Genomic DNA, 27,003 nt, shown 5'->3' on the forward strand with positions numbered 1-27,003 from the left:
GCTAATATTAAAATGTAACTGTCCTAGATTCACAAAAACAAAACCTGTGCCATTTTGGAGATTGGAGACAAAAAAAAAAAAAAAACTAAATGTTTAAAATACAATCAATAACTGCTTGTTGTTTTATTTACAGCTAAAAGTAAGTTTTATTAATTAAATCACCATTTGAAACCTAGAATGGCAATAGCAGGCTGTGGTTGTGTATATACATTTCGTAAACCTACAGTTATAACCTGAAAAAAATAAGGACTTACTAAAGCACAAATCTAAAACAATCTAATATGGCATCTCTTGTCTAATGATGGGGAGTAGACTTTAAAGGATGTGTGTCTTGATGATGAGTCAATGTCTTATGAAAGTGATGATGTTTTGCGTTCTTTACTCAAAAAGTACAATATGTGCACTGTGTCCAAAATGGCTCCCTATTCACGATTACTCATTATATTAATACTCAATATTACTATATTACTCATTATATAGTGCACTATTATAAGGAACTGAATTCAGGAGGGTAGTGAATGATTTCGGACACTAACTCATGCAGGTTTTTAACCAAACACCACAATGCATTATGAGTATCTGCTATTCACTAGTGGCAACATGGGTTGTACCCTAACTATTGCAGTGCATTGTGGGATTTTATAAGTGCTCCTTTGTCCGCATTGGTTTCCTCCAGGTGCTCCAGTTTCCTCCCACGGTCCAAAAACACATGTTGGTAGGTGGATTGCCGACTCAAAAGTGTCCATAGGTGTGAATGTGTGTGTGTGTGTGTGTGTGTGTGTGTGTGTGTGGGTCGCCCTGTGAAGTACTGGCGCCCCCTCCAGGATGTGTTACTGTCTTACACACAATGATTCTGGGTGGGCTCCAGACCCACCGCAACCTTGAACAGGATAAGAGGTTACAGAAAATGAATGAATGAATGTATACAAAATGGAATAGGAACCCAAAAATAGTGCCCCATGTAGTGAATAGGACGCGGTTTCAGACATGCAGGTGATAATTCCAACACTAAATTAAGCACGTGACTGACTCCTTGGTATCTCCTTGGTGTCGACTCTTTGATTCCAAGTGAACTATGTTTTCTTTAGTGTATTATGTTTTGTTCTTCATTTTGTCATGGCGTTATTTTCATTAAAAAAAATAAATAAATAAATATTTAACATTTAAATAAAATAAAATTTAAATTTAAAATTTAACAAATAAAACATTGTGAGTATATTCTTGAGTTTGATTTTGCGTAGGGAAGCACGGTGACACAGCAGGTACTGTTGCAGTCACACATCTCCAGGGATCTGGAGGTCATGGTTTCAAATCCCTCTTTGGGTGACTGTCTGTCCTTGTGGGTTTCCTCCAGGTGCTTCGGTTTCCTCCCACAGTCCAAAAATACACGTTTGTAGGTGGATTGGCGACTCACAAATGTCCATAGGTTTGCGTGTGTGAGTGTGTGTCGCCCTGTGAAGGACTGGCACCCCCTCCAGGGTGTGTTTCTGTCTTGCGCCCAATGATTCGGGGTAGGCTCCTGACGCACTGTTACCCTGAACTGGATAAGCGTTTACAGACAATGAATGAATGAATGAAAGATTTGGGCTATGTGGACTATGTGTATTTCAGATGTTATTTATTTATTTATTTATTTATTTTTAATATTCTCTTCAATGCGTGTCGGCTCTTAATCTTCAACGATTCCTCTCAAAGTTTAATTACTCTCTCAACGTCTGCGTGGCTGTGTGCTCGCCCATGCTCCGCTCCCTTGGAGGCGCTGTGTTAATGACTGACACGCACTGCGCCGAAGAAAAACGAACACAGTCTGTTAGCATTCGAGGCTAACGTCCCCTTGCATTTTGGTAAGTTCTGGGACATTTCAGGAATAATTCTAATATTTTATTGCGCTCAATTACGTAACACCCAATTAAGCACATACTAATGGCCATAATATTATTTCTGAATCAACACAAAAAAGAAAAGCTGTTGTTCGTTCTTATTTACCAGTATCCGCCACTCAACGTTGCAGTAACGCAGCAGTCAGGAAAAGATGAAACTAGAAGGGATATGTTTCTAATTTCACATTAATTTGGGTTTTATTGAGTTGAAAAGATACAAAATTGTACCATTTCTCATGGTGCCCAGTTGAACCTTGTAACGGAGGTTATATTTACACAGTTTATACCCAAGCAGTTCCCTATGAAATATTCTAGCATTACAAAAACAGTACGAATGAATTGTATACGTTGTAATGGGACAACAAATGCGGTAGAATATCCTTGAAGACTTATTTCTATGATATGAAACGTGTCACTGCTTTACTGATGTTTATAATTTGAAACAGCAGGTCCACATTAATTAAAAAAAACTAACAACTATGAGTGTAATCACATTTCTTCAACATGTTTCATACGACACTGAGTTGGGTTTAAAAACTTAATGGCATTTGCAACACCAGCCTATGTTTGTAGGTATATAACAAGGCATTAACATTCAAAGCTAAACACACTAAAACCACACAATTTATATCTCTGTGCTTACATATTTAATTGCTATTATTATTATTATTATTATTATTATTACTTTATTATTATTTCTTTTCCTTTGATATCTATTCTTATTTGTTCCCTCGTTCACAGGTGGATCGTCTTGGCATCTTCCTGAGAGAAAAACCTGAACATTAACTGCCAACATGGTGTGTATTTATTCTTGCTGTAGTTTGGACTGTATTTTACATGATTTAATATATGCATTTCTTAATTTGCTTTATCACTTTGTTTTCTTTAGGGAGAGAGAAAAGGAGTCAACAAGTACTACCCCCCAGATTTTGACCCTGCCAAGGTGAGGTTGGGCTCTGTAAAAATCTTTATTCAGCATATGAATTTAAAGGAGCCATTAATAATTTTTGCCTCCAAAAAAGTAATAAACAATATTCATGATTATTTATCATTGATTATTAGGTTTATAAAACATGTAAGTAGAGGTGGGCGATATGACCGTAAAATAATATCATATTTCAGGGTGTTTTGCTATAACAATATTCTTGTCAATATGAAAAAACACAGAAAAAATTTGTATTCATTTCAAGAACACACTGTTGTAACAAAATAAATGTTATATTAATATTAAATTAATAATATATTTGCCCCCTCCTGGGTGTAATCCTGCCTTGCACCCAGTGATTCAGGGTAGGCTCTGGACCTACTGCCACCCTGAACTGGATAAGGGTTACAGACAATGAATGAATGATTAATGAATAATAAAATACTTAATTTCTTACTTAAGTTATATTTAATTATATTTTATTTTAGTACAAATCTAACAATTTCAAATTTTCAGAAGAAACAACAAATAAATGTTTAAACATTTGCTAATTTTGTAAACAATTCAGATATTGATAATTTATTTCCAAACCACCTACATATGACTGAAGTCACTCGTCTTTTGGAGCAAATTTTTGAATGCAGAGCAAATTTCCACCTTACCCGTTTCTATGCCTAAATGATGTAATGAATGTTTGCCATATTACATGTAATTGCAATGATGCATTATGTAAACAAGTCAAAATATCGTATATAATCGTGATATTGTTGTTTTTTTTTATCATTTTAAAAATAATTTTGCAGTATTATAGCACATGATATATGGCACAGCCCTACATATAACATGATACCATAAAGTGTAAAAGAACATGAAGAGGAATACTCAAAAGGAAAAATTTCCTAAAATTGTAAATGTGCAAGTGAAAAATGTGTTTAATCAAATTGCCTTACAGTCCCAAATTAATCTGTTTATACTCCATAGAGTGTGTCTCCCAAATGGGGTGGCCATATTTAGCACAGAGTTTGTGATATATTCAGGGCACAAGGTGTCAGTATAACATCTTTCATAAAGTAAAGAAGAATCTATGGAGAAAATGACTGCTCCTACAATTTTTTTTTGCTGCTTGTTTATTGTTTTACAGCATCGCTCCATCAATGGTTACTGGAACACTCACCCACTGCGAGAGAGAGCCAGGAAGCTTTCACAGGGCATCCTTATTATCAGGTAACAGGCACAAGAGCACACGCTCAAGGCTCTTTGAGCTTTTAATGCAGACGTTTGGGATTATTTTCCATCACAAGTGCAACTCTTAAATAGTGTTTTACTAGGATGAATGAATGATTATTTGATAAAAATTTAATTATTAATTAAATATTGTTGCTGACTGAAATCATGTACAAAATATAGATTTACACCTGTGAAACCAATTCAAAAACTCAAGTATTAAACTAAATATAAAGTATCACAGAAAAAAAATTGCTTTGTTGGGTATAATCTGGATGTTGATCTATTTCACTGTATTGGACCAGCCCTTATGAGCTCCCCTAATATTTTCCAAGGTGTTGCACTGGGTCACACTTTCCAATGTATTGACAGTAATTAAAGCTACATGGTCAAAAGTGGCCCATATTATCTGAAATCTCACTGTGGGCCACTTACTCCAAATATGACATCCTTGCAGATGTCACTGAGGTCCATGTCTGTTTTTTACCTCCAGGTTTGAGATGCCCTATAACATATGGTGTGATGGCTGCAAGAATCACATAGGCATGGGTAAGCATTCATGGGTTTACACCTCATGTTTTTAGTGCTGTTAATGTGTTACAGTGTGTCACTAATCTGGAAAATTTAATGAATACTTTTTTTTGTACGCAAATTAATCATTTTACCAACTTTGTTCAAACTTCCTCCCAGCATTCACTCAGAGCCTAGTGATGTGTTAGTGATTTTATTAGGCGATGCAAACACAGAGTCGCTACACTTGAGCTGAATGCTGAAAGATCCTCAAATAAAGCTTTTGTCCAAGCTTCATTGTGTTTTTGTTGACCTATCGTCTTGAAACGATTCCTCAACAAATTAAAAAATTCTAATTCAAGTATCGGGCAGCACGGTGGCACAGTAGGTAGTGTTGCAATCACACAGTGAAATACGGTGGAAAGTGTCTCTGAGGTGGAGGAATGTATTTATTTTGTTATTTACTGTGAAGATTTAAGGTCACGTTTTCTATAATGGTTTAAGTTTGCTATTTATATGCACACACTAAATATTCTGCGCTTTAGTTGTGTAGTAGAATTATTATTATTTTTTATACAAAAATCAGAATCTTTGTAAGTTACTGTTGTTTACAAAATAAGCAAATGTTTAAAGATCTTTTTTGTTGTTTCTTCTGAATGTTCAAAACTGTTACATTTGTAGTAAAATAACTTTTTTACAAATAAAACCATTTAAAATTATTAATATATATTAAATATAATAATATATATAATGTATATTATATTTCATATAATTAATATTCATATAACATATATTTTGTTGCAATAGTGTGTTCTGGAAATTAATAAAAATGTTTTTCAGTGTATTGTCATATCTCCCACCCCTAATTGACACCACTAGTTTGTATGTATTATACATGCTTTCACTTCTAGGGGTGAGATATAATGCTGAAAAGAAGAAAGTGGGAAATTACTACACTACACCAATATACAGGTAAAACAATTTCCACAGATATTAATTATGTTATATTAAGCTGAATAGTATTACTTTACAAAGTCTACTGACCTACACTTTGCTTTATTCGATGTTTTAACACTTTTTAGAACAATCTGGGCAAAGGATAGACAAAAGGGTCCTAGACAGAAGCAATTTTCATATATGTGGCCCTGTTCACACCAAGTGCTTTAAAGGAACACTGTAGTATTTTTAACTAAAATATTGTGAGGCTCCTCCGACCTGTAATGGGGAGAATAGTGCCTCTCTCACAGCTACCCAGCTTTCTCCTATAAAAACATGGACATGCAACTTCAGAAACAACTCTTGAGAAATGCGAAAGCTTTATGGGATATAGCACAGTTTTCCAAACATATTTTTTAGACCAGATATTCCTTGTATGGGCATGACATTGAATACATAATGACAATATGATTTTATACTTGTGCAAGTGAGTTAACTTGTGCGTGTATGTGATCCTAGGTTTAGAATGAAGTGCCACCTGTGTGTTAACTACATAGAGATGCAGACAGATCCAGCCACATGCGACTATGTCATTGTCAGTGGAGCAAGTCGAAAAGAGGAGAGGTGGAACATGGCTGAAAATGAACAAATTCTTACCACTGGTAAATTCTTACCCCAAATACATATAAACATACATACTCATTTTATGCAAACATCTAAAGTCATGACATAAACCAAGTAATAATTTAAATAAAAATGTGTTGACTCTCAAATAGCTAAATATTAGTTTGTATATATGGAAGGGTTTAAAAATAGCTAAACATGGAATAGAAATATCCATAAACCTTAAACAGGAGGTAACTACTGAAAAACTTTTGAGTTCAGGGGACTTAAATGATACCACAGTGATATAAAAAGTTTTATTCCTCTTTGTCGTTCTTCTGTAACATTGTTTTTTTTTTTTTTTTGCATTCCTTCTTTAGAGCATAGTGAGAAGGAGAAGCTTGAGACAGATGCCATGTATAAGCTGGATCATGGGGGAAAAGACAAAGAGAAGCTCCGTGCAGCAATTCCTTCCCTCTCAGAGCTACAGGAACACCAGGCTGGATGGAAGGATGACTTTGAGCTCAACAGCGCCCTCCGCAGGAGGTTCAGGGTAAATTGCAATTAACCGTCATATAGCCCTTTTTAATTAAACCATGGGATCTGTTGAAATGAAACAAAAATGTATTTTGAATCATTTTTCATGCTTTGACAGAGTAAAAAAGGCAGGCAGTAAACCCCTTTTAATAAAGAACTTTTCTTTAGTTGGAGTCGCAGTAAAACCTACATATTAATATTCTTCATTCAACCTGATGTGTTAGAATAGGAAAGATTCACAAACTTCTTTGCCTGTAATGTGAGTGTAGATGACACAGGTTCTGATCCAATACCAGCTCTGATTTAATACATAGCATAATCTTTAGGCTTATAATTTGGAAACAATGACTATTAATAAAGAAATGTAAACCTGAATATTATGGGAGTGTCAGGCTATTCTGCTCTCTTGTAGTGACTGAAGGAGTCCACATGGAGTGAAATCACTGTCTTTTATGCAAGAGCGCCAAAACGACACTAAATCGAGCAAGTCAGACTCAACAGAATCATGAAAACCGAGTGAAAACAGCGACAGCGATGTAGCTCCGTGCTCTCGTTTCACTGTTTTCAGTGCACGCTCCCGTTTTTTCCTCACTTCAAAAATTTGAGCTCGTTCTCGCTTCTCAAAAATCTGCTCGCTTCTCAGTTTTCCTCGCTTCAAAAATTTGAGCTTGCTTCTCAAAAATCTGATCGTTTCTCGGTTTTAACAGGAAATACGTCACAGATTCAAAACCTGGTAACCGATTCCTAGTGATGGCACCCTTGAATCTGAAGCTTGAAGGCATGCACACAAAATTCTCTCATGCCTCAACCTCATAATGCAAGCCCATATGAGCCTTGCCTATGGAAAAAACAGGCAGTGTATTAGCGCTGTAATAAATGTAAATGTATAATCAAAAGCCCTGCTCGTGTTTCTGCAAGAATATTAGAATTTTAGATATTAACCGAATAATTACATAACAAGAAGTGCCAACCTGCAACACTGTGAATGTAATTACAACTGTATAGTTTTCCCAATGTGTCTCATCAAGATGAGTTATGAGTGTATTCTAAACTTATTTTTAATATATTACTGTTTTATGTATTGTAACAGAATATATTATTCATCCATTAAAGTTTTCTGCCAAATCAACCCAAATCAGCAATGAGATATTGAAGACGTGCACCACAATTTAGTTTTAGTGATTTATTTTATTTAAACAAAAAATATATGGTTGTAATGCACCCAAACATGGTTTTAAAAACTGTAAAATGTGACATCTGTTCATGAGATACACAAAGCATATGTAGACTATACTATATACCAGTGGCGGATGCTGGTCTTTCAAGGAGGGGAAGCTCAATTTCAGCCTACATCATAAAATGTGTCGGTTTATTTATACGTAAATTCTACCCTCCGTTCCTTTTCAAGAAAATGCTCTTTGACCCATGTCGTACCTACAAGGCGTCTTTTCCAGGGACTTGACTAGTGTCCTCTCAATGGCCATCAGAGCTAGGCTGCTTATACAGCCTTGGCCCACGTGAAGTGTGTCCGCCTGTGAGTGCTTTGTGACGGTGGAAGGGCTTAGCAGCACCCGTTGGACAGAAACTGCGATAGAAGTCAGAAAGAGTGATAGAAGTCAGTCTCCAAACACAAGCAGCTACAAAAAACCCACCAGAAATAGAAGCTCTATTTGTCGCTAGTCGTTTTTAACAAAGAAAATGCCGCTAAGAGGTTTAAGAAAGTCTCCGGTTCAACTCAGAACAGAATGAAAATGTAATGCTCCCACGGATCTCTACACCAAAGGATCGCTGATTCGCTCATTTAGCTGTCAATCAAAAAGGGATTCAGCCTCAGCCAGATCATCCAATCATCATGCAGAAGCTGAGCGTCCGGGCCAGCCGAGGCCAGCCCACTGCCCCATAGACCCCCAGAGACGCTGAGCATCCGATGGGCGGGTCAAAGTCCAGCATTTATCCAGTGACTCGTCTCGTTTCGCTGCACTTCGCTATTGAACTCTGTTTAAAGCACTGCGGGAATGATTGAGATGAAAGCCGCGTCTTTACCAGCGATAAAGAGCTGATTCTGAACAAAAGTTGAGCACGTTGTAGTGCATATTTATTCAATGACATGTACACACAACAGTATATATTTGATCACTTATTTTTTTGACATTTTAGGGGAAGCTGAGCTTCCCTTGCAGTCTTAGAGCAATCGCCTCTGTTATATACTAATTTTAATATTATGGGACTGGAATGTCAATACACCAAATATGAACCTATTAGTAATTTTTGTACAAACAGGAAGTGATGATGTTCTGTCAACTTTACACTGGTTTAGGTTTTTCTCTCAAATTTTTTGTAATCTAACTCGTTTCTCTCTCTCTCTCTCTCTCTCTCTCTCTCTCTCTCTCTCTCTCTCTCTCTCTCTCTCTCTCTCTCTCTCTCTCTCTCACACACACGCCCTCACATACAAACCAAGATATATGAGAGTGTAGAAGAAACAATTTACAGTTACTTGACCAGTAGGAACATTTTCTTAGCCTAAAGCAGGCCTTTTTATACTATTATATACTACCAACAGGAAGAAAAGAAAGCAATATCTGAAGAGGAGGAGAGAGACAACGCAGTGCGAAAGAGATTGGGTCTGTCCATCCCGCTGCTGCCAGAAAAAGATGAGGACAAAAGGCTTGCCTCCCTGCTGACCTTTCGGAGTCCTGATTGTGAGTGACTAGGAATTTTTGTGTGTTCATTGATTGGATCAGTGTCTAATTAGATCAAGAGAAACTTCCTCAGGAATGTTTAATTTTGAAAGTCTATTTACTTCACATTTAGTCAACCAAGCTGATTCTTGTGAGTGGGTTTACAACAGAACCTCTTATTTTACTCTCTTTCCACCTTTTGTCTCTCAGCGTATGAGGACAAGCAGCAGTCCAAGAGGCAACAGATCTCATCTCGATCCTGGTTCAGCTCTTCATCCACTTCATCTGGGGGAGCTGTTGGAAGTCTGCTGCAGAAGCTTGGTCAGCAGGGCAGAGATGCAGCTGCTGTGAAAGCCCTGAGCTGCATCCCACCTAGCCCTATATACCTGGTTCGCAGGAAGTCAGATGGGTGCAGCACAGCATCCAGCAGCCCCAGCCAGACCCCATCTTCTACCTCCAGCTTTAACGACTTTGAAAGCCATTCTGCTTCAAGCACGAACAAAATCACTTCAGACAGAGATGATCTAGAGAACACAGACAAACACAGCTACTCCTCTGTAACACAGCCATCAGAGGAGAGACAGGACATTTGTACATTAACCACCTCAGAACATTTAAAAGAGCAAACCCTTATGGTGGACAAGAACACCAATCTCTGCACTGGGAGGTCTCTAGTAGCTGACTACAGTGACTCTGACTCTGATCCAGGACAATGAGGACGTTTTGAGATTTTATTTGGACTCTTTATCAAACATGATCATTTGAAAACAAACCTATTAAAAATAATTCAGCTTGTGAACTTTATATCATATGTAATTGGAGAGTACTTTGCCACATGATTTTGATTTTATTTTTGGCTTTATGTTTCTAAGCAGGCATTGTTTACAAAAACTGCTAAATGTCCAGATAAATCTATACACATGTCTCAGAATCCTTTCCTCTATCAAATATATCCAACACTCTGCATGCAGTTCTGACAATTGTATTTGTACTCTTGTTTGCATCTCAAAGTTGAACCCTTCGATATACATATCATGAAGCCCAATACCACAGTGATGAACCTCTTTCGAATAAATGAGACAAACAAATGTGAGCTTGAATGTGTCCATATGTTATGATTATTGATTCGGAATCTTGAACCTGTTTGTATGTTTGTGAATACTTACACATGGGTGTGTGTAATGTATGTATTTTGTGTGTGTGTGTGAGAGAAGTTTTGAAGAGTCTGAGGTGAGTCAGATTCTGTGTGAAGTGTAATTTCCCAGTTGTGGAACATGAATTGCTCCTCTTAGGGGCTATTATAATGATATTTACATTTACATTTACATTTATGCATTTGGCAGACTCTTTTATCCAAAGCAACTTACAAAAGAGGATCTAACATTCGAACTACAGCACAAATTATACAAAATACCTTACATTATGTGCAATATGCAGGAAGTGATAAGTGCATTAAAGAAAGACATTCAGTGCAAAAGATACTCTCGGAAGAGCTGGGTTTTCAATGATTTCTTGAATGCAGAGAGGGTTTCTGTTGCTCTGCTCTGCTTGGAAGTTCGTTCCACCAGCATGGTACCAGAGATGAGAATAGCCTCAACTGACCTGTACGGAGGGGTTGGTCGTGTTAGTTGGCGCTCCTTTAAGGAACGGAGAGGGCGGGCGCTAACGTATGGTTTTAAGAGTCTATTGAGGTAGATGGGAGCAGAACCAGTGAATACTCTGAAGGCCATCATTAGTGATTTAAATTTGATGCGAGCAGCTAAGGGTAGCCAATGCAGCTCAACTAATAGGGGCGTGACATGTGCTCTTTTTGGTTGGTTGAAGACCAGGCGTGCTGCAGCATTCTGGATTATCTGTAGCGGTCTCACAGCACAGGCCGGAAGACCTGTTAGGAGGGTGTTACAATAGTCTAGACGGGAGATTAATGTCTGAACGAGGAGCTGTGTTGTATGTTGAGTTAGGTATGGCCTAATCTTCCTTATGTTGAATAGGGAGAAGCGGCACAATTGAGCTACAGCGGTAACGTGATCTGCGAATATCAGCTGGTCATCAACCATGACACCTAGGTTTCTTACAAACTTGGTGGGAGCCACTGATAGGAACTCTAGCTTGATGCTGATGTTGTGGAAAATAGCTTGCTTGGCTGGGAGGACCAGTAGTTCAGTTTTGGATAAATTCAATTGGAGGTGATGTTCCTTCATCCATGTAGATATGTCAGAGAGACAGTCAGAGATTCGAGTTGCCACTGAAGTGTCTCCTGGAGGAAAGGATAAATAGAGCTGTGTGTAATCTGCATAGCAATGATAGGAGAAGCCGTGCAAATGTATGATTGGGCCTAGAGAGGTGGAGTACAAGGCAAAGAGGAGGGGTCCCAGCACTGAGCCTTGGGGCACACCTGTGGTGAAGTGGTGTCGCGCTGATGTTTGTCCAAGCCATGACACACTGAAGGATCGTCCAGTGAGATAAGACTCAAACCAGGAGAGTGCATTGTTCTTGAAGCCCATGTCAGTGAGTTTGTTTAATAAGATGTGGTGGTTGACCGTATCAAATGCTGCTGATAGGTCAAGCAGAATGAGAACTGAGGACTGACCTGTTGCTTTGGCATCTTTAAGAGCTTCCATTACTGACAGAAGTGCAGTTTCCGTCGAGTGGCCGCTCTTGAAGCCGGATTGGTTCGAGTCAAGAAGGTTATGTTGGGAGAGGAATTTTGTTGCCTGCTTAAAGACAGCTCTTTCAATGATTTTAGACAGGAAGGGGAGGAGAGAGGCTGGTCGGTAGTTCTCTACTATAGAAGGAGCAAGAGAAAGTTTTCAGAGGCTTTTATGAAGTGTGTCCATGGGCATTGCATTCAGGTTTCATTATGTTCAGGCAATGTTAAGTCTTTCAAAAACCTACTGAATGCTGCATGCTTTTTTTATATTCAATAATATCATATAAGAATTTGATTCGGGATATCCATCAGTACCTGTCTGCCCATTTTCATGTCAATTGGTCATTTCTGAGTTGCTCCTCTGATCTCCATAAGGAACAAGTTGGTGACTTTTTGTAACATTTATGAAAAGTGTTTCTGAATTATAGCTGTATGTGTCTGATGTTTTGCAAGTTTTGCTTATTTTGGCTGGAGCCTGGACGTGTATAAATGTGATTGTTTTTCAGACTGCATAAGTTTGTGGGAATATATGAGGAAACAATTATTCTTAATTTTTAATTAAAGTTAAAGCAAAACAAAGTTAAGTTACCAAACTAATGTCTAGAAGTCAGCCTGCTAATGGCATGCATTCCTCAATTTATTTTTATTTTTTATTTTTGGCACTGTTTTCAAAAAACTAGGATAACCCAATAGACACAGAAGCATGGTCAGAGGTGTTTAGTATTCATTTTGAAACAAGAAATATATTTAATCAGAAACTTTGATAAAAATAAATAAATAAATATATAAAAATTCTTCAGAATTACATACAATGGTGAAAAAATGGTATACTCTCGTTCAGTAAGGTAAGACATGCCATGTGTCTGAGTATTATATAACTGCAAACTCATGGGTATATTCTATTATGGAGAGGTCTGGCAATACATTCATCCATAAATATGCTAGGATCTCCTCAAATAATTAGATGTATATTTCTCCTTTCAAACAACTTGTATTATCAGTGAAGAATTATTTTTGAAAAATTAAAAAAAATATACGACCCCCCCCCCCCCCCAAATTAGTTTAATTATAACAAATTAAAGTTAGTAAGATCGCTTAACTTTAAATGATATAAATATGACAGACCCATTTTTACTTCAGGTTGAGCACCTTAAATGGCTTTCCTGTATTAATGTAATGTCACATTTTATTCAGCAAAAGCAGATAACATTTTTGGGTGTTCTGAAAAACACTTAATTTCCAAGCAATTATATTATGTTTTATGTCAACTTCAGCTAGGCAAATTAATGCATGTTCCTTGTAATAAAAGTGATTTGACTCAATTTTTTAAAGCAATGCCCATTTTTGATTCCATAAAGAACCATTTAAAAGATGCCAGTGTGAAGAAGTTTGAAACTTTTAAAGGTTTAAAAATCCATTATTCAATTTTAAATTTCTTTTCTTTTTTAAATATATTAACCAAAAAGCTTTCTTTCTGGAACCAAAAGTGGTTCTTCTATGGCATTGTTCAAAGAATATTTTATAGTACATTATTTTAAATGTGTGTGTACAAAAATATTCTCATTTACAAATCTATATTATTACAAAACTTAAAACAAATATTGAAGCTTATTTCTAAAAACTATATTACTACATCTTGAATTTAAGATTTTTCCAGTAAAAACTGAGACAGCACTATTATCTCTGCTGTCATATTAGGTTAAAATGTAGAAAATCACTAGATTTAGCAATTTATGCCTAGAAATGCTCAAAAATGCATAAATGCCCTCTGCATCTCTGTAGGGAAACCTACATTTTTGACTGAAAAACAACCATTTTTTTGTGTTTGTATAGGCATATAAAGACGATTCAAAACCATGTTTTGGAAATGGGTTTGTAATCTATAATTTATTACCTGATTATTCTGATGTTTATACGTGCCAACAATGGCATCAAATACTCAAACAAACTTTACCGACCTAGAAAGTTGTAGTATTTAATGTAAAACCTTATTAGAAGCTATTATTACAAGACCTGTTATAAGCTTTAGCTTTGTGCTAACCTATGGTGTAAGGTCCATAACTCACCTATTGAGCAACGATTGACTGAATCTTGTGTAAGAGCTTTGTAAGCATAAGTGGGATCCCACCAGGTTTTTGTTTATCCATTTTCATTGAGATGTTAGCTTACTGTCAGAAGCATCTAAAAGATGTTCTCTTTAAGAGTCGTTTTGTTGCTGTTGTCTATCTGTGATTACTTAAATGCGCAGTATCCTTACAGGTGAGTTGGCATTTAAAAGCAGTTTCTTTAGAGACCACATTTAGGCTTAGTTTAAATTTTACTGCAGGGTAAACTGTTATGTCTACGGTAAATGTTTACCTTTGAATAAGATACATTATGGGAAACTAACTGTAAGTGTTGAGAATAATTATGTACATTTATGAACTGTATATAATTAACATATTATTGATTGCAGGCCCTGGTGGGAACCACAAATTCAGTATGTATTTTAACAACTTGATGCCATTTCTTGATGAGTTTAAAATTTGACTTGCTTTGAAATAGAAATTTGTAGAAAATATTACAATATACCTCCCTAAATTATATTTTTATTTATTCCACAGCTACCGTCATCCCTATCCTTTGTAAGTAAACTCTAATTTATTTTTAAAAATGCATTTAATTTTTTTTTAAAAATTAGTGTAAGAATTTTGTAGTTGGGAAGCAGTTTCATACAAGTACATAAATGAGTGTAATATGTAAATTTACATTTTAAATTATTAATGGCATATGAAAAAGGTGTAAACAGGAATAAAGAAATATTATATTGGGCCAGAATAACAAACAATTTAAAATGTTGTTATTATATCAATATGAGTATTTCAAATTTCAACACAGAAGATCATATTTTAGGGTAGATAATTACACAAAATATAATGTAAATCAATAATTATGTTTTTTTAAACATTGAAAGAAACAATAACATTTTTATTTGCTGTAGTTGTTTAATCATTTGTTATCTTTGTTTGCAGTCTGACACCAGACTTTGCCCTGCCACCAACGTAAGAGCAAATATTTCCAAAGTCTACAAACAAAAAATCATTTTAACATATATAATTCTTTATATATAAACTATAAAACATATCAGTATAAATGATGTAATAATGTACATTTCTCTGCCATAAAATTAAACTGGCCTTCTTGTTTCTATACTCTGTTAATTTTATTAGCTTCATTTACCATATTTTGCAAACTGATTGCTCAACATACTTTGTTAGCCCCCTTTAACCTTGTTCTTTAGGGTCCTCAAAGGACCACCCAGAGCAGGTAAGATATGGGCCATGGTGCTTTGACACTAATGGCGTGGTGGTGTGTTAGTGTATGTTTGATGGTATGAGTGGGTCAGAAACCGCAGTGCTGCTGAAGTGTGTAAGCACAGTGTTCACTCACTGTTGTATGATACACCCACCTAAAGTCAGAGACAGCAGCTCATCTGTTACTGCAAAATTTGTGTTGCTCATCCTCTAGTACTTCTCTGTGTTCACTGGATGCTGTTAGCTGAATAGTTCTGGTTGGTGAACTATTCTCAGTTAAGCAGTGACGCAGAATGCACTGCTGTTCTGATCCACAAATGATCAAACTGTTCTGTGGTGGTCCCTAGGGGGCCCTGACCACTGAAGAACATGGTGAAAAAGGACTAACAAAGTACAGATGACAACAGTCTGTAACTGTGTAACTCAATTTTTATATATACTAAATAAAATATTTTGCAGTGATTTATTCCAGAATGAAATAATCTTGTTTCTAATAACACAAAACACATCAAGAACACTATACATATTGACATAATGACAATGACATATTTGAAAATAAATAACAAAAACATAATAAAACTGAAGAGAAATAAAAATACAAATAAAATGATCTAAATTTTTAATGAGATTATTTTCATAAAACACTAATTTGCACGAAACTTGGGACCTTGCTCTGTGGTGGTCCTTATCTTGGTAGATAGTAGAAAGTATGAAGAGCAACCGATGGCCTACAGTCTGTAGTTGTATAACCATAAAGTGCACCTACATGTTAAGCTGAGCTGATAAATAAGCAAAGAACTCATTTTAATGTTATAGCTGATTAGAGCAGGCACACATAAAATTGGAGGATATAGATTAATGAGGCTTACTCTGTTTTATTTCAGCATAAAAACCTTCCAGAATGGAAAGATCCATTGACCTAGATTTGACTAAATCGTGTAAGAGTTTTGTTAACATAAATGGGATACTATCAGCTCATCTATCTGTGTTAATTTATCTTTTAAATAATTAACAGGATTCAAATATTTGTAAGTATAAATAAATAATTAAACATTAGATAAGTTCAGAATAGGGCGGCACGGTGGCGCAGCAGGTAGTGTCGCAGTCACACAGCTCCAGGGGCCTGGAGATTGTGGGTTCGATTCCAGCTCCGGGTGACTGTCTGTGAGGAGTTGGTGTGTTGTCCGCGTGGGTTTCCTCTGGGTGCTCCGGTTTCCTCCCACAGTCCAAAAACACACGTTGCAGGTGGAGTGGCGACTCGAAAGTGTCCGTAGGTGTGAGGGAATGTGTGTGTGTCTGTGTTGCCCTGTAAAGGACTGGCGTCCCCTGCAGGGTGTATTCCCGCCTTGCGCCCGATGATTCCAGGTAGGCTCTGGACCCCCCGCGACCCTAAATTGGATAAGCGGCTACAGATAATGGATGGATGGATAAGTCCAGAATAGCAAACATATGATAATTATAAAAATCTATATCAGAATTTCATAATACCTCAACAGTGAAGCTCAAACATTAGATAAATACAGGTGCTGGGGATAAAATTAAAATATCATAAAAACGTTGATTTATTTCAGTAATTCCATTCAAAATGTGAAACTTGTATATTATACACATTCATTATACACAAACTGATATTTCAAGTGTTTATTTCTTTTAATTTGATGATTATAACTGACAACTAATGAAAACCCCAAATTCAGTTTCTCAGAAAATTAGAATATTACTTAAGACCAATACAATAAAAGGATTTTTAGAAATGCTGGCCAACTGAAAAGTATGAGCATGTACAGCACCCAATACTTAGTTGGGGCTCCTTTTGCCCGAATTACTGTAGCAATGCGGCTCGGCATGGAGTCAATCAGTCTGTGGCACTGCTCAGGTGTTATATGAGAGCCCAGGTTGCTCTGATAGTGGCCTTCAGCTCTTCTGCATAGTTGGTTCTGGTGTATTGCATCTTCCCCTTCACAATAACCCACAGATTTTCTATGGGGTTAAGGTCAGATGAGTTAGCTGGCCAATTAAGAACAGGGATACCATGGTCCTTAAACCAGGTACTGGTAGCTTTGGAACTGTGTGCAGGTGCCAAATCCTGTTGGAAAATGAAATCTGCATCTCCATAAAGTTGGTCAGCAGCAGGAAGCTGCAGGAAGTGCTCTAAAACTTCCTGGTAGACGGTTGCGTTGACCTTGGAGCTCAGAAAACACAGTGGACCAACACCAGCAGATGACATGGCACCCCAAACCATCACTGACTAGAAACTTTACACTGGACCTCAAGCAACGTGTATTCTGTGCCTCACCTCCTCTACCTTTCCAAAGGAAATGCAAAATTTACTTATATTAGAGAACATAACTTTGGACCACTCAGCAGCAGTCCAGTCCTTTAAGTCTTTAGCCAAGGAGGGACACTTATGACCCTGTCTCTTGTTGAAGAGTGGCTTGACACAAGGAATGCGACAGCTGAAACGCATGTCTTGCATACATCTGTGCGTGGTGGTTGTTGAAGCACTGACTCCAGCTGCAGTCCAGTCTTTGTAAATCTAGCCCACAATTTTGAATGGGTTTTGTTTCACAATCCTCTCCAGGGTGCGGTTATCCCTATTGCTTGTACACTTTTTTCTGCCACATTGTTTTCTTCCTTTCGCCTCTCTATTAATGTGCATGGACACAGAGCTCTGTGAACAGCCAACTGGAACTACTGAAATAAATCAACTTTGTCATGATATTCAAATTTTATGACCAACACCTGTAGACAAAAATAGAACCTAAATCCTTAAATGCTGTAAACCTTGAATGAAAAAAATAATTAAAATTTTTGTTCAGGAAGGATAATTTTTATTTCATATAAAATAATAAAAATTTATTTTGAAGATGTTTCATATTTTGAAAGACATTATATGAGGTTGTTAAATATTACAAGGAATAGCATTTTTGGTGGCAGTACTTTAAATATATTTTAATTGATATTTGTTGTTATTTTTGTTTTCAGACCGAGACCAAACTTAGAACCGTCACCAAAGTAAGAGCATATATTTTTCAAAATCAACAATACACACACACACACACACACACACACACACACACACACACAAATAACACAGCACGGTTATATTGTTTATAATACACTCATTATATTTATCAACCATAAAAACATAAATGTCTATATGTGTACACTTCTCTACCATAATATTTAACTGACCTCCTTGTATCAACACTTTATTTGATCTGCTTCACTTGCCTGTTTTGATCAGGTAAGTCCACCTATTGTTCTGCATACTTTCTTAGCCTGCTTTAACCTTCTCAGGACCACCACAGAAAAGGTACTATTTGGGCTGAAGTGCTGTGACACTGATGGGGTGTTAGTGTGTGTTTTGCTGGCATGATGGGATAAGACACACCAGTGCTGCTCAAGTTTTTTAAACACTGTGTCCACTCACTGGCCACTGTTTTATGACACACCCACCTGTGGTCTACATTGTAGATGAAAAGTCAGAGTGTAGCTCATCTATTACTGCAAAGTTTGTGTTCTTCATCCTCTAGTCTGTCATTAAAGGTCAGAGGATGCTGTTTGTTCGAATTGTTTTGGTTAGAGGACTATTCTCAGCTCAGCAGTTACACAGAGGTGCTTAAAATGTCCAGCAGCACTACTTTGATCCAGTCATACTCACACAACACACACTAACATGCCATCATCATGTCTGAGTCACTGAAGCGATGAGAAGGATCCACTGCACAAATAGTACCTGCTCTGTTGTACTTTGGGGGTCTATTAAATAGGGTAAAAGGGGCCTAAGAAAGTATGCAGAGAAACAGATGTACTACAGCCTGTAAATGTAGAATGTCAATTATTTTACACACGCTCACACTTAGGGACACGTTTGAGTCGGCAATCCACCAATTTGTGCTTTTGGATGGTGGGAAGAAACCGGTGCACCCGGAGGAAACCCACACGGACGCAGGGAGAACACACAGAACTCCTCTTAAACAGTCACCCGGAGTGGGGCTTGAACCCACAACCCCAGCCCTAGGGCCCTGAAGCTGTGTAACAGCGACATTACCTGCTGTGCCACAACGCCGCCCACATTGTAATATTAATGCATATATTTTTTTGCAATAAAAATAATGACAGATGTGCAGAGAGAAAATTATTTATTCCAGAGTGAAAGTAAAGAATCAGTGATAATAAAACATCATAATAACAAGATAATAACAGTAAACAGAAGAGGAATTAACGACAAGGAGTATGATCTAAATTTGTAATTAGATCATTTTCATTCACTAATTAACACCAAAATAAATATCTTGCTCTGTTGTGGTTCTGTGGGTGTCATGATCATAGAAGAACAATTGTTATTGTTAATTTGACATTTCTGGTGATATTGAAGATGATTTTAATAATAATTGTTGAACATTGTATGAAAATATGAAAGTAAATGCTTGTCATGTGATGTTTTGTTGAAGGTTTACTGTGGTGGCTCCTGAGCCACTAAGAGTTGGGAGTAAAGAGAACATTCTGGTTGAAGCCTTTAATCTCCCTGAGCCCACCAAGGTCTCCTTAACAATTTATGATTATCCAGCCAAAGCCATCCAGCTCTGGCAAGGCATAGTCACTCTCAGTGTGACCAACGGCTACAGTGCCTTAAGAGGTGTAGAGGTGAGTTCACTGTTTTGAAGTTCAGAGTGTCCTGTAGCATGTACATCAGTCAGCCAAAACATTATGTCCACCGGCTTGTTTCTGCACTCACAGTCCAGAATTACAGAGTGTATTCCCTTTGTTTTCTAACTTTCACCCTATACTTTAATGGTCAGGAGGACCACAGAGCAGGTATGATTTGGGTAGTGTATTCTTGGACCTGACACTGACATGACGTGTGTTGTGATGGTGTGAATGGATCAGACATATTCCAAGCCTACCTGGAATTACTGGGTGATAGAACACACAAGGAGGAAACACACCTTGGTCCTTTGCAGGGCAACACACACTCCCAATTCACTTACACACTCATACTTATGGACAATTTTAGTGTAGCCAATTCACCTACAAACATGGGTTTCTGGAATATGGGAGAAAACAGGAGCACCCCGAGGTAACTCTCATGGCCACGGTGAAAACACACCAAATTCCTTACAAACAGTCACCCGGAGCAGGGCTCGAACCCACAACCCCAGGACTCTGGAGTTGTGTGACAGCGACACTACCTGCTGCACCACTGTGACACCCTCAAGAACAGTTAACCAACCAAAATTATTCACCTAGCAGTGTCCTGTGGGCAGCGTTCATCAGCTACTGATGAAGGACTAGATGATGACCATCACAAAGAGTGCAGCAAAAATTATCTACTGTCTCAGCCTTTACATCTACAAGGTGGACCAATTAGCTAAGTGTGTGTAAGTGAACAGTGAGTGATTGTTTAAAAACTGTAGCAGCACTGCTGTGTGTCTCCTTGTACCAGAAGAACACAGACTAACACACCACCAGCACGTCAGTGTCACTGCAAGGCTGTGAAAGATACACCACCCAAATCATACCTGCTCTGTGGGGGTCCTGTGGGGCCCTGACCATTGAAGAACAGGGTGAATTTGGGCAAATAATGTAAGCAGAGGAAGTGGAGTTGAGAGAATCGACAGTGGAGCAGTGGAGTTGAGAGAATGGACAGTGAGTGTAGAAACAAGCAGGTGGTCATAATGCTTTGGCTAATCTGTGTACATGGTCCAGCTTCTAACAAGGAAAAAAATGTTCAAGTCAGTTTTACTACCGAAATGTGGCAAAACATTTTCAAGAATGTGTTTATTTGCAATTTATTTTTATTCCCATAAAATAAAGCATGTAAAGAGAAATCAAATTTCTTTTATAGCCCATAAATGAACCAGTTTATGCTTCACCGAACAGGTCACCACATGGAGGCAGCCATAAAATATAAAATAACCATAAAATGTGTGTTGATATTCCAAAATGTACTATTCACAGTTTTTAAAAATATATATTACATTTTAATTGCCACATTTGAAAAGGTAATACATGCTACTTGCTAATTTTGGTGGTAAAAATGACTGAGTCCTCCTTTGATAATGATTTTGCCCATTAATCAAGGATATGCTGTTTCTAAACTCTTCAATAGATTAATCCAAGCCTCCTGCGCCCAGAAGAGAAATTTGCCAAGTCTGTGCATCTAGTCACTCAGTTCGGACTTGCTCATAAAATTGAGCAGACTCTTAAGGTGTCCTTTCTCTCTGGCTACATCTTCATCCAGACAGACAAACCTATATATAACCCAGGAGACACAGGTGACCTTACACTGCACTGAATAGAGCTTTGTTACTGGTTACCTCTACAGCTACACATACAAAACCTGAGGAGTAATTTTTTCTTTATAGAAAAATTTTAAAAATGATGACATTTTTCATAATTATTGTAGACTACTTTTGAAGTAAAAATGACTGACTGATCAAGTATATAATAAAATTAAATTAAATATTTGTCATTGTACTCGGGACAAAGATCCAAGTCGGGAATCAAACCCACAACCTCCAGGTCCCTGGAGCTGTGTGACTGCATCACTACCTGCTGCACCACTGTGCCACCAATTTGCACTTATTGTGCAAAATATGCAAAAGTTTGCATAAACCCCCATTTATAAAAAAGATGTTTTGTTCCATATTAGTCAACAAATTCTTAGATGTTCTGTTGGCTACTCTTAATAATTTTATTGCTTGCTTGTTTTTTGATTAAAGTAATTATATTAAATATATCTTAAAATTTCTACCTTTTGAAATAGATTTTATACAAATATAATGGTTCATATATTATTTGGAAAAAAATTAATTATTTGGAAAAGATTAAGACTGTAAAGGCATACATAAAATTCAGAACTTTCCTCACCATTTGCTAGCTCTACAGCCTATTTTCATGCTGGAAACCTGATGTGTTTATGAAGCCCCGGTGTCTGTAAATGAGTGAAAAGACAGACTAGCTTGGTCCGGTATGCTAGTCATTCTCTGTCTCTACTCATGGCAGAGGCATCTGAAATATTTTTATACAAATGAGAGAACACTAAACAATGAAACAATTAACCAAAATGAGGATATTGCTAATGACTGCTCCATAGGTGGGTAATGTAGATATATTTTTGCTGTTTTGGATCACTTAAGGTGAAAATGTCTCCAAATTCAGCTAAGTGCATTATAGATAATGCTACAAAACCAGTGGTGGGCAAAGTACACAAACCATGTATTTGAGTTAAAGTACAGATACTCAATGTAAAATATTACTCCAGTAAAATTAGAAGTCCTCATTGTAACACAAAAATATTTACTTTCAAATGTACTTCAGTATAAAAATTTTAATTACCATGATTTATTATGGTTCTGATGTCCTATTATAATTTTTATAACAAGAGTCATGCCTAGTCTTTTAAAAGAATATCATTAATTAGCGGGACACTGATGAACACAACAGAAGCAAAACGTTAAATACAATGAATCATATCAACTGCCACATACACCCAAGGTGTTCCCAAACAGAGGTGAACAGAGGTTGCTTTCTCTTGAGTATTAAGCCCAATTTATGAGTCTGCGTCAAACCTACGCCATAGGGCACATATCGAACCAAACCCTATGCCTAGATATTAACTGACTATGCGTCTCATCGATGCAGACCGCAATGACTGTGATTGGTCTGCAGTCATACGAACAAGGATCAAATTGAACTGGGGAAGTTCAACAATATGAAGTCTTCCACACTACAGAGAATGCAGACGCCATGAAATTCAAAAAAAAAAAAAAAAAAAACTCAACGCAAGGAAAAATTTGCCCTCCTCCAAAAATGCAGTTTCTGCAGTGCTGAGCCAAGATTAGAATTGACAGTGAATCTATTCTCCCTGTTATAGCACAGTGAAGTATCACAATTATTTTGAGGAGTGATTTACTAGCATAGACCATGCCCGGATACGCGATGGGGAAGGGGCAAACTCAGGAGGTTTTGGGTTGGAGTTCGGGGTGGCTCAGATGTGTGTTCATAATGCTGTGACCCCCAACCTTAGGCTTGAGTGGTCAAAGAAAAGGGAGGAGACTGGGTGGCAGTAGGTGCTATGTTGTTCAACAAGGGGATGAAGTGAAGGAGTATAAATAGATCGGCGTAAAGGTGATTCTACATGTTTGACAATCTACATGATGTAGATTGTGACTTCACTTAATCACATCTATCCATCCATCTATCCATCTATCGATGCAATTTATGAATGAATAGTAGTTACTGCTGAATCTGACTAAATGGTTCAAATCATTTTGTTAATACATAACAGTTCTAAGAGTTGAAACAAGCGATTACTTACAGTCTCAAATATGCACAACAGTTAAAATAAAAAGTCTGTCTTTCTAATTACTTGGTTTTAAGCGAACACTTGAACCCGCAATCTCCAGGTCCCTGGAGCTGTGCGACAGCAACACTACCTCAGATACATGAAAAAGTAGTTCATTACTGTCCACCACTGTATAAAAGTAAACACCTCGAGTTACAAATGAACTTCTGTGGTAATTCAAATGGTGAATAAAAACTTTGTCCCCCTACAAACAATCAGCTTTTTCACCTCAAACAAATTAAAAGACACGTAGCCTCAGAACGTAAACAACCAGAGAGAAGTGGTCCTAGCCACAATCATAGATTTTCATAGACTGAAAGCCAATGAGAACATGCTAACTAGCCCTCAATACATTTAACTTTTACTTAGCCAGAGGTGTGAATCTTCATTTATTTCTCTGCTCTCTTGCAGTACGATATCGGGCATTTGTTTCTAATGTTGAATTCCAAGCTTTCAACAGCACCATCTCTGTAGAAATTCAGGTAGGCTTGTTCTGATGTATAGTTCATTTATTTTATTGGTTATCCCCAGATAGGGGTGTATGCAGTCAATATAAGTGTTCTATATTTAACTTAGCACTTTAGAGAATGTTGAAATCTATATAGCATCAAAAGATTAATCTGCTAATCTGCAATAGATTTATAAAACTGCTAAGCAGTCATACTGTATTCCAGTTGCATTTGTCTTGCTATTAAATTGCACATAAGAGATTTCAGACAAAATGCACACAAACACAGTATGAAACAGTCCTTACTTTGGTAAGACCTAACACGGTAGTAATAGATATTTTTTCTATAGTATTTTCTTTCAAAATATTTAGACACACTTTTTTTTCCTTAAAATCTAAGGCAATTATGCCTTCATCAGGATTTATGCTGTTAGCTGTTTATTAACATTGCCTTTCTTTCTTTGCACATATGTAACAAATACATAAATCACTGCACACCTCACTATGCTTTGTCCTCCCAACACATACACAGAGTTTGATCACAACTTGATCCAGTAAAGTAAACAAAGTATTACAACTTTGAAGATAGTGTAGTGTATTAAATTAAATATAGGTTGAAAAGCGTTAGCAAATCATGGTATTCTGTTTTTATTTTTGTTTTACACAATGTCCCAACTTCATTGGAATTGGGGTTGTAGTATGTTTTCAAAAGTCAACATTTAAGCTAAAATGTAATGTCAACAGACATTTTCTGACCTCCATTTTTTGGCATGTTTTATATTGTATTCTGTTTCAGAATTCGGATGAAATTACAGTCTATGCCGAAGGCAAGACTAGAGCTGAGAATGGCATTTTCTCCCATACTTACACGCTGTCAGACATGGCCAAGTATGTAGAGATGTCATATACAGTGGGGAGTCTAAAACAAAATCCAGAAAATCACATTGTATGATTTTTAAATAATTAATTTGCATTTTATTCCATGAAATAAGTATTGGAACACTTACCAACCAGCAAGAATTCTGGCTCTCACAGACCTGTTAGTTTTTCTTTAAGAAGCCCTCCTATTCTGAACTAATTACTTGTATTAATTGCACCTGTTTGAACTTGTTACCTGTATAAAAGACACCTGTCCACACAATCACACTCCATCCTCTCCACCCTGGCCAAGATCAAAGAGCTGTCTAAGGACACCAAGGACAAAATTGTAGACCTGCATAAGGCTGGGATGGGCTACAGGACCATAGGCAAGCAGATTAGTGAGAACGCAATTGGTGCAATTATTAGAAACTGGAAGAAACACAAGATGACTGTCAATCTTCCTCAGTCTGAGGGTCCATGAAAGATTTCACCTTGTGGGGTAAGGATGATTCTGAGAAAGGTCAGGAATCAGCCCAGAACAAAGGAGGACCTGATCAATAACCTGAAGAGAGCTGGGACCACAGTCTCAAAGATGACTGTTAGTAAAACACTACGCCATCATGGATTAAAATCCTGCAGGGCACACAAGGTCCCCCTGCATCCAGGCCCGTTTGAAGTTTGCCAGTGACCATCTGGATGATCCAGAAGGGGCATGGGAGAAGGACATGTGGTCAAATGAGACCAAAATAAAGCTTTTTGGTATCAACTCCACTTGCCGTGTTTGGAAGAAGATGGATGAGTACAAATCCAAGAACACCATCCCAACCGTGAAGCATTGTGGGGTGGAAACATCATACAATGTGGGGTGCTTTTCTGCAAAAGGGACAGAACGACTGCACCGTACTTAAGGGAGGATGGGTGGGGTCCTGTATTGTGAGATTTTGGCCAACAACCTCCTTCCCTCAGTAAGAGCCCTGAAGATGGGTCATGGCTGGGTCTTCCAGCATGACAATGACCCAAAACACACAGGCAGCGAAACTACAGAGTGGACGGAGGCGGACGCACAAGCTAAGACACAGACTTTTATTTATAACAAAAGATAACAAAACAGACAGACTTGGATAAAGAAAGGCCTAGACAGAATAGTACAGATAGAACGAAACAGAAACCTAGACAGAGGGAGCTAAACAGACAGAGCGAGCTAAACAGGGCAAACAGAGCACAGAAAGGGAAACCGATGAGAGAGACACAAACTGACTTGAAAGGGAAGAGAATGAGGAACATACGAGACAAACCAACCAGTGAAAATGGAGCAAGGAACAAACGAGACAAAACGAGGAACGGGATCAAGCAACAGACAGACTGGAGTAAGCAAAACAACAGTGGAATGTCCGACAACCAGGAAGTAACACAAAGGAGCTTAAATAGACGACACTGACAAGGGACATCTGGAATAGATAACAAGAGGGCAGGATTACAAATTACACTGATGAGGAGGAGGAACTAAGGTGGGACTAGGGCAGAGACAACAACAATGACAAACAAAGAGCCATGTGCTATGTGACAAGACAAGTGGCCAAATTGCAAAATTGGCAGGGTATCAAATATTTATTTTCCCACTGTATAATGCAATCTTCCATAACAAGAACATTAACTCTTTATGTCTATATTCATTGTCCATTTTTCAGCTCCACATATTTAGGTGTAATTTGTAATTCTACATTTAAGGACTGTAATGCTTATGTTGCTTGGAATTCAGTGGCTTGGACCCTCCCTAGACCACCACAGAGCTGGCATTATTTGGGTGGTTGATCATTCCCAGCACTGCAGAGACATTGACATGATGGTGGAGTGTTAGGATCTTTTGCACATTTATGAGTGGATCGGGCCAGCATTATCCATCCAACAGCATCTTGTGGGCAGCATCCTGGGATTACTGATTTAAAAAAAAAAAAAAAAAAAAACTATGCCCATTTACTGTCCACACTTTCAGAAAGTAGTGCCACCATGTAGATGTAAAGTCAGAGACAGAAGCGCTTCTGTTGCTGCACAGTTTGTTTTGGTTTTCCTTCAATCCTTCATTAGTAGACACAATTTTTTGGTGT

The 27,003-nt window shown here is 37.5% G+C and overlaps 2 protein-coding genes and 1 pseudogene across 4 annotated transcripts in view; 2 read left to right on the forward strand and 1 right to left on the reverse strand.

Annotated features, from left to right (window-relative positions):
* Positions 1-1,712: 1,712 nt before the first annotated feature.
* yju2b (YJU2 splicing factor homolog B) lies at positions 1,713-10,372 on the forward strand. Its single transcript, XM_066656188.1, has 10 exons — positions 1,713-1,844; positions 2,622-2,677; positions 2,770-2,823; positions 3,947-4,029; positions 4,523-4,578; positions 5,451-5,511; positions 5,995-6,137; positions 6,459-6,631; positions 9,176-9,314; positions 9,504-10,372. The coding sequence occupies exons 2-10, from the start codon at positions 2,675-2,677 to the stop codon at positions 10,007-10,009; spliced, it is 1,218 nt and encodes a 405-aa protein (XP_066512285.1). The 5' UTR covers positions 1,713-1,844; positions 2,622-2,674; the 3' UTR covers positions 10,010-10,372.
* A 209-nt stretch (positions 10,373-10,581) lies between these two features.
* LOC136678430 (uncharacterized) lies at positions 10,582-11,851 on the reverse strand (annotated as a pseudogene).
* A 2,250-nt stretch (positions 11,852-14,101) lies between these two features.
* LOC136678216 (venom factor-like) overlaps positions 14,102-27,003 on the forward strand; it is a 59,210-nt gene continuing 46,308 nt past the window's right edge. For 2 of the 3 annotated variants that reach the window (XM_066656182.1, XM_066656180.1), the window contains exons 1-9: positions 14,102-14,202; positions 14,399-14,422; positions 14,547-14,567; positions 14,955-14,984; positions 18,222-18,251; positions 19,694-19,886; positions 21,352-21,517; positions 24,001-24,071; positions 24,834-24,925. In XM_066656182.1, coding sequence (XP_066512279.1) covers positions 14,132-14,202; positions 14,399-14,422; positions 14,547-14,567; positions 14,955-14,984; positions 18,222-18,251; positions 19,694-19,886; positions 21,352-21,517; positions 24,001-24,071; positions 24,834-24,925 — 698 coding nt within the window. In that variant the 5' untranslated portion in view covers positions 14,102-14,131. The remainder of the gene's footprint in view (positions 14,203-14,398; positions 14,423-14,546; positions 14,568-14,954; positions 14,985-18,221; positions 18,252-19,693; positions 19,887-21,351; positions 21,518-24,000; positions 24,072-24,833; positions 24,926-27,003) is intronic. The other variant, XM_066656181.1, reaches the window with a different exon arrangement.

The sequence above is a fragment of the Hoplias malabaricus genome, chromosome Y (assembly GCF_029633855.1).
Source record: "Hoplias malabaricus isolate fHopMal1 chromosome Y, fHopMal1.hap1, whole genome shotgun sequence".
NCBI classification, from domain to species: Eukaryota; Metazoa; Chordata; class Actinopteri; order Characiformes; family Erythrinidae; genus Hoplias; species Hoplias malabaricus.

Coding starts and splice junctions, on each gene's coding strand:
- yju2b (XM_066656188.1), top strand. Junction 6,632..9,175: donor CCCTCCGCAGGAGGTTCAGG/GTAAATTGCAAT, acceptor TACTACCAACAG/GAAGAAAAGAAAGCAATATC. Junction 9,315..9,503: donor GACCTTTCGGAGTCCTGATT/GTGAGTGACTAG, acceptor TTTGTCTCTCAG/CGTATGAGGACAAGCAGCAG.